Genomic DNA, 15535 nt, shown 5'->3' with positions numbered 1-15535 from the left:
TAAAGCAATAAATTTAAAGTTTGGGGTTTTTTTTAATAAATCAGTTGGTTTTCAAGTTCTTTAGAAGTATTGCATGGCCTAAATGTGTTTGGCTGGAAACAGTACATTGTGTTTCCTGGGCACTGTGAATCTAACTTGCAAAATTGACAGATTTTTTTTCTCTGTAGTTGTAGCTTTCTGTATTCTTCAGTCTCTTTCACTCACTGTTCTACACACTGTAAAGCTTCTGCAATCACAATCTTAGGCTTGAACAATTAAAGCCTTTCACTTCTGAAGGTAAAAAATGTTTGTAATGTGTAAAGTTCTTGGTCTCCTGTTTCCATGTGGAGATTTTAGCTTTTTACTGATGTTGAGGCGAAACCTAATGCTCAGTCTTCTCTAGACTCTTAGACATTACTCAGCGAACTTTTTATAGGTCACAGTATAATTAGAAATAGACACTTCAAAATTCTAATTGCATTACTTTGGCTGCAATTTTGACCTATATTGTAGAAAGAAGTGTTTAGTAAAGGTTAGGAAACCATCAGACTGAAAATAAAGTAATAGGAAACAAGGAACTTCATCATTATATGCAAATTTTACTAATCCTATTAGAACCTTAATAAATTCTGTAGTTTTTCATAAGGAGCCCAAATGTCCTAAAAAATCTGTTGCTTGTCACAGTTGCACTACTTTAGCTGACCATTTAAAAAGAATTCTGAGCATTGTATGCTTTCCAAATGCCCTTTGTTTTAGTTTTGTTCTCAGCTCACAAAATTCTGTGTGTGCCATATCCTGAGGAATATGCTCAGACTGCTCAAAAGCATTTGTTCTCTCTGCAAAATTATTCATTCTTTTGAAATTGTGCCTACAGGAAAAGTTCAAGAAATTTTTGGTTAGCCAAGGCTGTTTTCTTTCAAGATTTGCATTGGCTTAAGATGATAAAGGTTTTTGACTTCTCTGAAGCAAAAGTTGGCACTAGATAGAGAATTGTTGACGTGTAGAGTCTACAAGGTGCCAGACAAATGGGAAATCAGCCCATAGATTATGGCAGCAGTTGCATCTGTTATTTGGATAGGAATTTTTCGTTGACTTTTAAAAGGTTTTATTTTTGCTCTTCAGCTGCCCATGCATCAGTGGCCAATTGCTCTTGTTTAGACTTTGCTGGCTAAACAAGTTAGTACTTTTCATCTCTGTAATTGCAGTTGCCATGTTCTTCTCCAAAGTGCTATTTGTGAAAGTTTCATTTAAAGCTCAGAAAGGAGTGGAAAATTCTGCTACAGCTTTATGTGCTTAAGACAAGGCTAAGTGTAGTAGGTGTCTATTATTGCTCCATTTCATATCCTTTTCTGATTGCTGCTTCATCTATTGAGATGTGTCAGTAAAGTAGGGGTCTGAATTTATTCTATTCCATATAAGTAAAACGAGAGAGGTGTTTTTGTTCTTCTGTGGGCATGTCTGTATTACCATTTTATTTTGGATTGGGAATGTGACTTTGAAGTGGATCTGCTGTTTATCCCTGTTCAGCACTCTTGGGTTCATGCTGGAGCAGTCCCTCTGTGTGCAAACTGCTTGCTATTGCTCACAGTCCTTGCCATGTAGAGGTTTCTTGTTAAAATTTGCTTACTCAATTCCCTTGTCTCTGCTTATGTTTCATTTATTGTTGCATCTGTGGTGATATTTTCTTTCGCCTTTCTTCTGACTTGATGACTTTTTGTGCAGACAGATTTTGCATTTAATGTTGATGTGATTGCCTTGAATGAGATACATGGTTGGTATGGTAATTGCCTCTTCCATATCTATTGTCTCTACTGAAAAGTGAAGGAACTTCCTCAGGAATGAATACTTCTCCTGGTTTACTTAGTTTTTGCAGTATGCTTACGTCTCAGACAGAAAATCAGAAGCTGTAGAGTCAAGTTCAATTCTGATTATTACCTGAATTTCATTTAAGTCTGGAAAACGATTTTCATAAATTATAAACAACTTCAGCTGAGATTTATTAATTATTTTGATGATCCTGATTCCATCTGACATTGTAAAAGACATAATGAAATATGAACAGTAATGGTAAATTTTAGAAATTCTTCTTACTTTGAAATTCAAAGGATGGTAGGAATAATGTTTCAGTAAAGGGTCATTACAATGAGCAATTGTAATGTTCTGCCATCCTTCATGCTTCAGTCTTGGAGTGTGATACACATCTATTAAGAACTATGGCCTCCCTTGACCCCTTATTAAAGGAGCTAAACAGCTGGTTTGTGTTTTAGTACCTCTTCTTGCTGGAAGTTAATTTATAGTAATGGCTGAGAGGAATCACAATGTTCTACATAACATATTAACATTTGATTAATGTAGGACATTTTTGATTAATGTTGGGCAGGATATTGAATTATAGTCAGTGGTAGAATTTTAAGAAAATGGATGTAGAGGGGATATATAAATATATTAGGTTTGACAGACTTGCTGTTATCAATACTATTTCAAGAATTTCTCAGCTGACCAAGCTTCCCATTGGCTCAGAGTTACTCAGTGTCTCACAAAATTCTTGATGAAGTGGTGAAAATGTCTGTGAAAAGGCCTCAATATTTAGGAGCTGTAAGAGAAATAAAAAAGGTTGTTTCAAAATACCAATGCTCCTTTCATTTTACTCAAACTTGTCAAGATTGGCTGATCTGACTGTGGCTTGTCGAGAAAAGGAAAATATTTTTTGTTTTTCTTTAGCCTTATGGATTTCATGTTTTGGTAGAAGATGACCTGCACAGAAATATATTGTATTTTTGAAATGTGTTTAAAGTACAAAATGTTCTTTTCAGGATTGTTGCACAGTAGAACTGTAAAGATTGCTGTACAGTGAAACCTGCCAGAATTAGACAGTCCCTCAGTGTCCATGGGTGGACACTGACCTGTGCAGGAGGGGGGGCAGCTGGGCAGGGTGAGCAGGCTCTGGCAGGGCTGTTGGCTGGAGCAGTACCGAGCAGGGGTTACTGTATTTCCAGGCTCACATCCAGCCCAGCACGGCCCCTTCAGCTCAGAGCAAACCTTGTGACCCAGCTAGGGCTCTGCAGAGCCACCCATTTGTTACAAGAAGAATATGGAAATATGAACACTTGTAATTTGTGTGCTACTTACCTTTTCTATTCCCTGTCTATACTCCAGAATACCACAATTCAGGGATCCAGTGCCATTTATTGTGCATCTTATTATCAGAGGAAGATAAAAAATTAGCCTTTGTCTAAATTTAGGATTCAGTTCAGGGCTAAATTGATGCTGACTATTTTTGCAGGAAATATAAATTTTTACACATGGCTTAAAGGCACAAACACACATTGGAAGCTTGAAGCCACTAAGGTTCATTAACTTCTGCACAGACTAGTTTGACTATTGAATTTCAAAGGGTTGCTTTACAAGCCCAGGCATGGAAACAACCATTCTCTTTTTCATTGAGCCTGCACAGTGGCAAGAGTTACACTCATCACTGAAAGCTACAGTCCAGACAAAGATAACTTATAAATTATCTCTTTAGCTTGAAAATAAAATGGCCTGTTCAGGGATAAAACTGTTTACTGTCAACATAAGAAACAGTTGATCTCACAGGCCATGCTGTCTTGCTTTCCTAAAGATGGAAATGACACTGACTGTGAAGTGCTTTATAAATCAAGGATCCTATTCCAGTTAGCAACCTGTAATAACTATGTTTTCCTATATATATATACATATGTATACATAAAAATGAATAAATATTTAGATAAACACTGCTCATTTCCTCCTCCTTTCAAAGCACTCCAGTCCTACTGTGTAGAGCACAAGTACTTTCTGAAGTAGCAACATCTTAACAGCTGTTTAGTGTATTAGTGCTTTACACCAGAAAATTCTTGTAAAGCCAAAAATCAGCACCATCAGCATTATCCTAACAGGGCACAAGCTGTCTTCTCAGAACTGTCGCACTAGAATATGCCTTGTAGGAATTTGTTGTTGGAATGTGCTCTACAGTGTTTTAATGTGTTTCTAAATTACAAGTACAGTGTATTTGAATAGTTCTAACTAAAAAACTGTGTCTAATTTAAATATTTAGACCTAATTCTAGTATTAAAATGCTAATGTCTATCATGCTTGTATTTATAATCAGCCAGAACAAGCAACTATTATTGTCCGAGAATTTTAGTTTCCTTCGGGACTATATTTTTGTGAAGAAGTGCTTTATGTTGTAGATATGGCAATTGTACTAGCTTATCTTAGGAGTATTTCTGACCCATTTTCTGCAAATATGATGCAAAACCTGAGTTATTGATCCTTTGCTACTTATACAGCACTCTTTCCTACATCTAAATCAAAAATTCAAGGATACTATGGACATATTTATTTTTACAAGATGCTATACACAAAATTTTAAATATACATCTGTATGAACATTATAGCCATGTAGGATGACAGTGAGATTTGGAAATAACCAGAGAGCATGAAATACTAGTTAATATTTGTTAGCTGCTTTTGTATGTAAAGTCTCATATAAGCATATGGTTTGAATGGTTCAGATAGCTTTGAATGTCATGCCAGTCCCATAAGTACAGAATTCCAGTTTAATCTCCATTATATTCCTTCTAAAAAAGCCTACAAAAACCCCTACCATAGTTTTCCTTTTGTGAGTGTAAACTTGGGGTGGGGGGGATGGGGGGTGTAGTTTTGTCTTTATTGCATTTCAGGTCAAAAACAGGAACATTTTCTGTGACATATGTTACACATATCAGAAACTAATGAGGAACAATTTTTAATATATCATTTAATCAGGAATCATAAAAATCATAATCATCAGGAACTGTAGTTACAAGACAAGGGAAATGGCTTCAAATTGGAAGAGAATGGGTTTAGGATAGATATTAGGAAGAGATATTATTGGGGAGGTTTTGGGGCTCTGGCACAGGTTGCCCAGAGAAGCTGTGGCTGCCCCATCCCAGACAGTGCTCAAGGCCAGGTTGGATGGGGCTCTGAGCAACCTGGGATAGTGGGAGGTGTCCCTGCCCATGGCAGCAGGGTTGGACTGAGATGAAAGACACTTGATTAGTCTGCCCAAATAGTTCTTTCCATAATTAAATAAATAAACTTCATGCACAATTACAGAATTGAAATTAGAATACAAGTCTTGTACATTTTAGATGTCTTTAAGACATATAAATATTTTTTCCTAAAATTAATTTCTTTATTTCTTCATTCACTTAAGATGTTAAGTATGTAAAATAGCTTTCTTCCAGTCTTTCAAATAGTTTTTCCTCAATATAGCAAATTTAGGGGTTTGTTTGGTTTGTGTTTTTTTTTTTTTTTGGTAGTGTGTGTTTGTGTGTCTCTGTTTTTTTTTAATGTGTTATGTGGGTATTTATTATTTATTTGATTTTTTTTTCTAGCACAGGTTTATACATTCTAACCCCGACTCTTACAATACAGTAAGTGATATCCAGAATGGAAGAATCCTCCTGGTATGCTGGGTAGGTGGTAGCTGTTTGAGTACAGGAAGAGCCTCCAGATGCTCTAAGTGCTTTGTAATTGTTACTAACTCATTGGGAGATCTACAACAGCTTTCCAACTGACTTCAATATTTGTCATTCAGGAGAGAGGGCAGGAAGGTCACAAACATCAAGCAGCATGCAAAATAGACTCTAAGGCTTCTTTTCCATGTTTCTAAACCAAGCAAAAAAAAATTCCCAGTAATTCCCATAAGACTGCATTAATTAAATACTATATTTTGGTCTTTTCCAATCAAAATGATTCTATGATTCAATGAACAACATAAAAGTGAACCACAGTGCCAATAAAGTGAAGTCTGGTAATAAAGACCAAGAGAGATTCTGTCCCTTTTGCTGTCCTAAATAATGACTGATGGAAAATAACTTCAAAGACATGTCACAGAAGCTCTTGGAGGCTTAGCTGCAGTGATATAAACAGCCACTTATCTTGAAAACTTCCTATCATGCTATCAATTTTCATTATAGGAGACCTGGCACAGATGGTAGTTCTTCACTTCTGACTCTTCATGTCTCATTTGAGATGAGAGTAGAGTCTCACCATCCTTTATTAAATTCTGTTGTAGTCACTAAGCGTCAGTCAAAGAGAGTGAATGGGGTTAGTGTTCTTTGGCTTAAGCAAGTCAAAATATTTTGATTAAAATTTTTCTGTTGTGTTCTGCATGCCTCTGCAGAAGGCCTGAGTTTTTCTCATGTGTGAACTTGAAGTTCCTTTCATTCAGTAGTTCAGTGCTGTGCAAAATACTTTGTGCTATTTGTGTAAGGATACATTTTGTTTGTAATTTAAAACTTCATTATTTCAAGAACAAGACTTTTTCCCAAGATTTTTTCTCTTTTACCTAAAGTCTTCTCTTGAGAGCAGCTGTTCTCAAAGACCCTAATAAATCTATTGAATTTAATAATAACCTGAGTCTTTCTAAAGAAATCTATAAACTGAAAAAATAAGATAGGTGCACCTATTTGGATTGTCTGACCAGAAAATAGAGCTCAGACAATAAAGATCCTATGGCCCTGCAGAAAGCTTAAACATTTATTGAAATTTTCTCAGTCTATTCCAAGAGTAATTCCAAATCTTCAAACTGAAAATTATGAGAGAACAAGAGTGGAACACATTCAAAGCTGAACTGTCAGGGTGAATAGTTTGCTAGCATAGATGTTTGAAGCTCACTGTTTTCAAAAGGATAACCAATTTTGCTGGGAAATTATTGAACGATTCACGCAATAGCATTGAATTCTGCTAGCTACTTCATATTGTAGATAGAATTATAGAAGTTATGATCAAATAATAGGAGTGGTCTTCTTTCTGATTCTTCATATAGCTGACATGATTTTTTTATAGCATTAAGTTTTTGTCTGTATTGCCTGGAATGGTAGTTGGGGTTTCCTCACAGCCAGTGAAGTGCTCTCTACACTTTGAGGTCAAAATCTGCCTTGTCCTGGCCAGGCTACCAGGAACTGGTTGGCTTAGCCACTGCAGAATTTAAATGTTCACTCTGAGGAAAATGTACTTCCATTTGAATCCTCAATTTTTATTTCCATGTGTTAATAATTTAAAATAGTTAGAAATGCTTTTAAATTGCACTTAGTATATATGGTATACAGAAAGCAAGAAAGTGCTGAGTAAAGAGCGTATAAGAGTGAAAGGTAGCTATCAAGAGAGTTGGAAAATAGATCCTACATTCTTCTATTATGGTAGAAAAAGTAGAGTTATTTGAAGAGGATTACAAGGTATTTGAAGGATGTTTTAATAAATCTCTCTTCCATTTAATAAATATGAATAGATATTCCATTTAGAGATATGAATATATAACACATGATGAGTATGCTTAGTATAAAGCTAACTCATAATTTTTTTCTTATTTCTTTCTGATCTTAAATAATCAGTGTGATATATATATAATTGCCATAATCCAATAAACAGCCATTTGAAGAAGGCATTTTTTTTCCAACTTGTCTTACTACTGCTTGGTTTACTAGGTGTTCATAAGAGTTTGGGGTTTTTGCTTCTTTGTGAGAAGTAGCTGGAAACAAAACCTACTATTATATTGCATAGTTCAGCACTATTTATTTTCTTGTGTGAAGAACTGTTCTAGAGTACCTCTGCAATGATGCCTTCCAGAATGTAGTACAAAACAAGACTTCAATTGTCAAAAATATGACATTTAATATCAAGCTTTAATTATTTTTAAAAATTCAAAGTTAGGCCTTGATAAAAATCAGTTTGCTTTATCATGACTAAGATAAATGAAAATTTGTACAGTTATGCCTAGGAAGGAATGCTGTACAGTGATAACTTTAATAGGAAAATTCTCCAAACACTGTGGGCACATTGCACAGTAGAACCAGTGGAAATTCAGGAATGTGAAAACCATATTTAGTTGCAGAGGTTGCATCACTTCCCACAACAACTTTTTTTGCTACATTCACCTTGGATTTGCAGTTTTTTTCACAAATGTAATTCACGTGTCAATGTTACTGTGGTCAGGAATATCTCAGAAGTGGCTAGCCCAGACCTGTGTGCACAATTCTCTTTCCATACAGTTCTGATGTGCCTCATTTTATTGCCATAACTTTTCCTGTGACTCTTCAGTTCTACCACAGGCCTTAAGAGTTATTTAGTGCCTCAGCTATTTGAAGATTCCTGGGTGATCCAAATTCTTCCTTGTAATTAAGAATCTGGCCTGTGGTGAACGCTGTGTTCAGAAAGTCTTTTTCTATTAAATTACTGATTAAATTTAGTAGGGGATATAAGCATTTGATGGCAGCCTCTCTTCCCTGCAGCCATTCTCTCCTGTAGAAAAAGTACTGCCTGGTCTAGGTTTGTAAGACACTGCAGCTGGTCCTGACAAGTGATCTGGAATAACTTCCAGCAGCAACTGCCCTGTTTCTGGACAAAAGGATTCTTTTGCATGTTCCCAGTATGTTTGATCCTTTGCCCCCAGCAATGGTCCATATGGCAAAACAAATGCAAATTGCTGGAATCCCAGGACAGGAGTTTCACCATTAACATTTCAGGCATTTTTCCTCGGCCTGAAGTGCTTGGCGTGTGATACTGTATCTTACTTCTCCATTCTTCTTGCTCATTTTCCTTGCAGAAAAATAGTCAACCAATATACTTATGCAACAAATAAACTAATAAAACACATAATCAACTAATAAATTATCACAGAGAAACTCTGTGTTTGTTACAATTGCATAGAAACCATTGCTATTTTAGCAGTTCTGTCAAAGAACTGATGATTTGACATCTTTTCCACATTATTTCTAAGTTCAGGGATATAAGAATGTAACTCGCCAATTCCTGAGATAAAAAATCACAGTTGAAACATGCCTATTTAGAGTTCACCAAAGCAAATATTTATTTTCAAAACTTTTTTGAGAATTTTTCAACAGCAATATTTGTATATTGGAAAGTGGATCATCTTAGATCCACTTACTGGAATTTTGCAATGATTTAAGTGTTCCTCACTTAAAATAAGGAGAGTGAATTTATCAAAATAAAAGCCAAGCTGGAAAAGAGAATAATGTGAAGAAAATGATGGTGGGCCAGGAAAAGAAAGTATCAGTAGTATGTGTGGTATCTTGAGGGAAGAGGAGAGAGGCTTTGGGGACCAAGGTATTTCCAAGCTGTCAGTGTCAGCAAGGGTCGGTGATCTCAGAGCCCTCCTGGTAGCTGCTTTCCTTTGCATTCTTCACCCAGTATTTTGCATTCATTTCCCTTAGTCACTGAATGCCACAGCCATCCAAGGTGCACTGTAGTACTGTGGCTTTTTGACAGGCTGTAACCTGTAACTCGAAGTCAGTCCAGGCCTTTCCTTGGCAGTTGATTTTGCTTAGTCAAAGTCTGGATTTTTCATGTATGGTTATTTTGTTTGACTTAATTGTTTACTTAAAAATAGCTGAAAAAATTATGTGTGGCATTTGCTTTTAAGGTTTTACCAGTAATAGAAGAGAACAGTTTTATCTTTATTGTAACACAATGTACAGCAGGTAGGGATGAGAAAAATGAGAAACCTTCTTTGTGAAGTCAGAGTGCATTTTAAAGGAAAACTACCATTCTAAAAGATGTTCAGAAATAAAAATCTCTCTTTTCTTATATATGCATAACCATAAAAGGGCAGTGCAGAGAGTTAATTTATAATTTTCAAGTCCAATTAAAGTAGCAAATCTAAAAATCCTGTGGCATATATTCAATTTTTTTTTTTTCTGAAGAGAAGAATTTGTACATTTTGATTGGAATATTTGTCTTCTGAAGAATTAAAAAGCACTTAAAAGAAAGACCAAACAGATAGACGTTTTCTTAAATAATAGATTATATTTACATGTACAGCAGTTTTGAGATGCAGTAGCAATCTGTTTTTCCTGCTGAGGTTTTCCTGCAAGATGAAAGAAAAAAATCTCCAGTATAGCTTCTCTGTCACTGATACAAACTCTAAAGCAACATATTCCAACCTTTCATCTTTCAGTAGTTTCATGTACATCTTATTACAAATTCTTAGGGACCAGAGAGAAAATACTTCTAAAGTCAACATCAAGGTGGTTTTCATTGACTCTTGACTCTTGTTTATGCTATTTTTCTTCATTGACTGCAGTGTTTGTGATTCAGGCTATTTTAGTTGACATGGAGGGCTATGAGCAGGCAGAAGGATTCAGCAGCTGCAAATTACAGGATCAGCTGTCTGGAAGACTGAGTGAAGTGAGCAGTTGGCAGCCAAATGGGGTACAACCCCTGTAGCCTGAGAAATTCCACAGTCAGTGCTACAGGAAAGCCCATGAGAGGATGATAAAATCTTTACCTTAATATCCCTATGAAACAGTGTAAAAATGAAAGAGACTAGTTAACATGGGAGATTAATGATTATAAAAATTGTTTAGGCAATGGTGCTTTCTAAAAATCAAATTATATTATCTAAAAATTAAATTATGTTATATTATTATGATATGAAACAATATACTATTAAAATGGGGAAGATTTTGTCCATATATGTATAGGCTTTATATTATTACTGTTGACATGGAACTATGCTTATTTGCAAAGAGATGCCAATAGATTATTACTTAAAAGTGCATGATTTATTTTATCTATCTGCCACTTCTGGTAAGAGCAATTGGCACTCACGGCAGCCTTTAGGCACTATCTCGTGACACTGCTGTTCTTTATTTATAAATACAAAGTGTAGAAAGGCACAAAACAGTGTTCTGCTGGTTTTGCACAATCTAATGCTGTCACCTACAAGGAGTTAGGAAGAATGAGGAGAATGAAACCATGTTGCACCAGTTCTTGATACTGAGCCTCAATAAAATCATGAACTTACATAACTTTTACATGACTTTTTTTTGTACACTATTTGAACTGTGTGAATCATTACAGAAAATTATTAAAATCAAAGCTGTGCTATTTGTAATATTTAATTTTACTGAATTATATGTAAATCTAGACATCAGGTACAGTAAAAGTAAAAAGTGTAACTAGAAAATGTCAACTGGATTTGACATGGTATTGTTTCCTCTCAATATGCTTGAGAGGAAAAAACCAATTTGTGCCAGTCAAGTGTAGAGAAAAGATGCAAGTAAATGAGATGCAGATTTATTAAAGCTGTTCTGCCGAACACTAATCAGAATTAACTTACATGGCAAAAGTTAGCATTTCTTTGTAATTATTTTCTCCTGAAGGCTAGCATTAACTTTTACACAGTTATTCTGTCATTGGCACGGCCTTCACCTTCTCACCATCATATGACAGTTAAAATTGAGGATAGGGGGTATCAGTAGGGCCCAAAATTCATTTTTTATAAGCTTTATGTAAGCCACCCTACTGTCTATAACCTAAATCCTTTAAGAGCTGGTGCTTTGTCCTTTACTGACATGGTAGTCTCCTATGATAAGATCAGAGAATGTCATTTTGGATGTGACCAAGTTCAGACTTAGGTTCTCTCCACGTTACTGAAGCTGTAAGGAGCTGTTAATTATATTGTTAGTACATAAAGCACTTGGCTGTTGCCGTGTGCCACAATAATCTGTAAATAAGTAGACTTTGCTTTTTGAGGAAAAACGAGCAACTTCTAGCAAGCCATGCAAAAATTAACAGCGTATGTTGAATATCTGCTTCTTTCAAACCCCAAGTGGTGCTGGGATTTGCATTTCAGTACAAAGTTGGTTTGTTGTGGAAAGTTTGTCTACCTCAGAAATTTGAGATGCTTATGTAGCTAGCATAATGGGACATCAAGAGAAAACTTGTCTGAAGTGCGGGTCTGAATTCTTGATTTAGAGTATTACTTAGATGCATTAGCCAGTATTTTCAGTACATTATCAAACATTTGTCAGAAGACACTTGTTCATTGTTAGTTCTTGTTATGACTTTCTGCTTTCAACCACTTTGAAAATTCATATGGTAGTTGAATTCAGCATGTAACTGTATGTGTGAAGCTTGAAAATATGAAAAACTTGTTTCGGAGTCTGGCACATCCTTAAACTCACTCACATAAATAGTATAAATGGAGGTCTATTAAGTACTTTTCTGTAGACTGTGTCTAATTTACAAAATTACAGTTACTGGACACAATCTATTTTTTAATCACTGAAATGAAAATTAAACTTCTTTATGGCCAAGAGGAAAAAACCCGTTAACAATCTTGAAGAAGTAAATGCAAATTGAGTTAAACTAATTAATTAGAAATATTCTTTAAAACATTTGAAACAACATACAATTACAGCTGTGTTTTTCAGTTGAGTATCAGTTGTAGTTGGCTAAATGGAAAATATATCTTTTTCCAAAGCTCAGGGAGTTTTAGCTCTGTCTGCATGTTTGTAGCATTAGATGAGCACACTAATCTGGTAACTAGAGTGTCCATTTGCTCACCTGGAAGTGTGTGGATATTGGAGGCCCTGAGCACTTGCAGCACTGCATGTTGGCAGGTGAGGCTGTGTGCGTTGTACGGCAAACAGAGATGATGCTGGTTACAGCAGGGGACTGAAGGGACAGAGGAAGAGATACTGCCTTTCTCTCAATGCATCTACAGTGATCTGCTCATTGAAACCCCAAAGTTTTGGGCTCGTCTGGCATTTCTGAGAACTGCTCCTGCAGAGGACTTGATGTAACTGTCAGTGTTTTATTAAAATGAGTCCCTACCAATGGCACCTGATTACAGCTAATATTGTACTATCTGTTGTACAAAATTATTTAATATTATCCAGAGATTTGATTTTGGCTTAATTTGTTACATACATGCAATTATATATTAAATACTTTGTCTTTACTTTCATACTGAAGATGCCAAATTTGAACTTAAAGAAAGTACTGTACTTTATTATTAATTTAGAAATAATCAAGTTTACTGATTTCCTGTTATGCTACTGCTATCCAAAACCCCTAATCATCAGAGACATAAGATTTCATTGTAATTGTCTGATAGAATTGTTTCAATAATAAATTTGAAATGCAAAATTATGATTATTTTCACTTTTGTTTATATATCTATAAAGAAGATTTCAGAAGGTTTGAAATAAATTAATTTTTTTTTAGTAAGTAGGTCTTGGATTTAAATATGTCATTAACTCACCTTAAGTCACTACCAGAGACATTGGAAAAAATCTTCTAGGGTCCAGTGCCAATTTTTTTTCAGTATTTTAGTCACATTTCCTAGCTTGTATATAACATGCTTTTTACACATAGTTTTCAAACAGAAGTGTTACAGAGTGTTGTTTGCCCAATAGCATATGCCTAAATGTTCTTTAGCATTTTGATTTGTCCTTTCACAAAGATAATGAAGAGTAGATTGAAATTATTTTACTCTGTATGCAGCACAACCTTAATAATCTGTAACATTTATTTTAAATTTGGAGGACACCATCCCATTAAAAGTTTAGCTTTATAACCTGGTAACCCATATTTTCTTTCTCCTTTCTCAACATAGCTGTTTCCAGTTTCTCTGTTTTCCCTCTTTCTCCTTCTCCACCCATCTTCTGTTCAGTTTTGTGCCCAGAGCAGGACTATGCAAAAATCAGTGCCCTGTCACCACCACAGACAACAATGGGTAGCAGAAATAGCTTATTCTCATTTAGTCTATCCCAGACATTTGTCCTTCTTGGTGATAGAGGTTAAATTCTGTCCAAAATAATTTTTTTTGTTGATGCCACAGACCAGATTCCTGGCATTTTAATGGTGGGTATGTGTGTGTGTGTGTAGCAGAGAGGGAGATAGCTCTTGGCAATCTCACCACTTTCATTGCTATTGCTGCCTTCTAGGATGTCACTTTACGGTGTTAGTTTTCTGCTTGTGATTCATGTGATCTTGTTGTGCCATCCTTCTTTATTATGTGCTGTCTCTGCACTTACTGAGCAGTACTGCCAAACAGGACAGCTGCTGGTTCAGTTGCTGTAGCATTGCCATGAATAAAAAAAAAAGAAAAAAAAAGTCTGGATGTATTAATTACAGTATATTTCCTCTATGAAAAAAATCTATTCTGCATTTAATTAAAAGTACATGAAAAGTAGATCTGATCCATGAAGGGACCATGCCTGTAGCTGAATATCTACTTTATTTTTCCATTACAGGATATTTGTGAAGATATATCTGATCATGTTGAACAAATTCATGCTCTACTAGAGACTGAGTTTTCCCTGAAGCTTCTGTCTTACTCTGTCAATGTGATAGTCGATATCCACACTGTGCAACTGCTCTGGCACCAGCTACGTGTTTCTGTCCTGGTTCTGAGAGAACGGATTCTCCAGGGGCTACAGGACGCCAATGGAAACTACACCAGGCAGACTGATATTCTGCAAGCATTTTCTGAAGAGACTAAGGAGGTACAGTAACTAAATCCAATTTGAAGGGTTTTATCTGTATTCCAAGCACCTCATTCCTCTTGCACATTTAAAATTGCTAGGACGACAGTTTTAAGGATGACTTCCTTCTAGATATTTTGCTAAATTGGTTTTAATTAAAAAAAAAAAAATTAGCTGATACCTGTTCTTTGGAACCAAATTAGTGCAAATTAAGATCAACTGTCAGAAATGTAATACTAGTGGCAATGTAGCAATGTTTTCTCTTTATTGAAATATTTTTCAGAAAGGATTTGAAAGACTTACAGAGGTACATCTGTTCCAAAGTGGTTCATCTGGTCACTTGGGTATTTAAGGTTTACAGCCAGTTCAAAAATTAATTTCACTGTGCTGTGATTTCTTCAGTGAAAGTTTAGACATTACCTTTCTGCATACATAAATGTGAAGCTTACAAAATGTTTCCAAAACTTTCCAGCCTAAGTCAACATTCCCCTATAGCAAGATGGTGGTCTTTATTTGAGTGGCAATTCTGCATTATGCCTTTAAGCAGTCATGCATTTTTTCTGAGAAACAGTGATGTAAGAATTGTACACTGCTTACTCTGACTGTATCCCAAATCTATATACCTGTAAATGGTTTGTAAAGCTGAGTTCATTTAACTAAAATGCCTTTTCCTCTGAATTTATCATTACTAAATTTACTTAATTAGAAGGATACTACTGGCCTACTTTTTTAAAGATGGACATTTCTGATAGTTAGGGTAAGTAATGGCTAATAGATAGCATGTTGAAGATTTTTCATTTGATAGTCCTAAGATTAAGATAAAATGCTTTTGTAATGGTTAGATGCATTTACAGAAAGAGACCTCTAGATCAGTGCCATGAATTCTGTGACCTGTGTTACAGAGGAAGCCAGAAGTCCCCCAGACATGTTCTGAATTTCATATCACTCAAGTTCAAAGAGAATGTGAATAATTCTCTGCTCCATGTTGGGTTTTATATTTTTTTTTGGCATAAAGAAGGGGGTGGTCCAGAAATCAATGCTCAGAGATGCCCAGGGCCACCTTCCACACCCCCTCCTCCTGGTGTGTACATACCTGGCTCTTTCAGATTCAGTTTCTGCTTTGCCCTTGCTGATAAAATGCTGGCAGGGCTGAAGGAAATCTACTCTTGTCTTTATACCCAGGTTTGTGAGTCAGTGGGGAGTCATTATTTTATGACAAGGACATGGTAATTTCAAGACATAAAGAAGCTGCATATTCA

The 15535-nt window shown here is 35.6% G+C and overlaps 1 protein-coding gene across 5 annotated transcripts in view; it reads left to right on the top strand.

Annotated features, from left to right (window-relative positions):
- AKAP6 (A-kinase anchoring protein 6) overlaps nt 1-15535 on the top strand; it is a 257106-nt gene that overhangs the window by 64029 nt on the left and 177542 nt on the right. For all 5 annotated transcript variants that reach the window (XM_071426918.1, XM_071426920.1, XM_071426921.1 and 2 more), the window contains exon 3: nt 14046-14297. In XM_071426918.1, the coding sequence (XP_071283019.1) occupies nt 14046-14297 (252 nt within the window). The remainder of the gene's footprint in view (nt 1-14045; nt 14298-15535) is intronic.

This window comes from Agelaius tricolor, unplaced genomic scaffold (genome assembly GCF_023055355.1).
Source record: "Agelaius tricolor isolate 1412-34295 unplaced genomic scaffold, bAgeTri1.0.p SCAF_5, whole genome shotgun sequence".
NCBI lineage: Eukaryota > Metazoa > Chordata > Aves > Passeriformes > Icteridae > Agelaius > Agelaius tricolor.
Note: the sequence above shows the minus strand (reverse complement) of the source record. Positions and strands in the feature narration are given on the sequence as shown.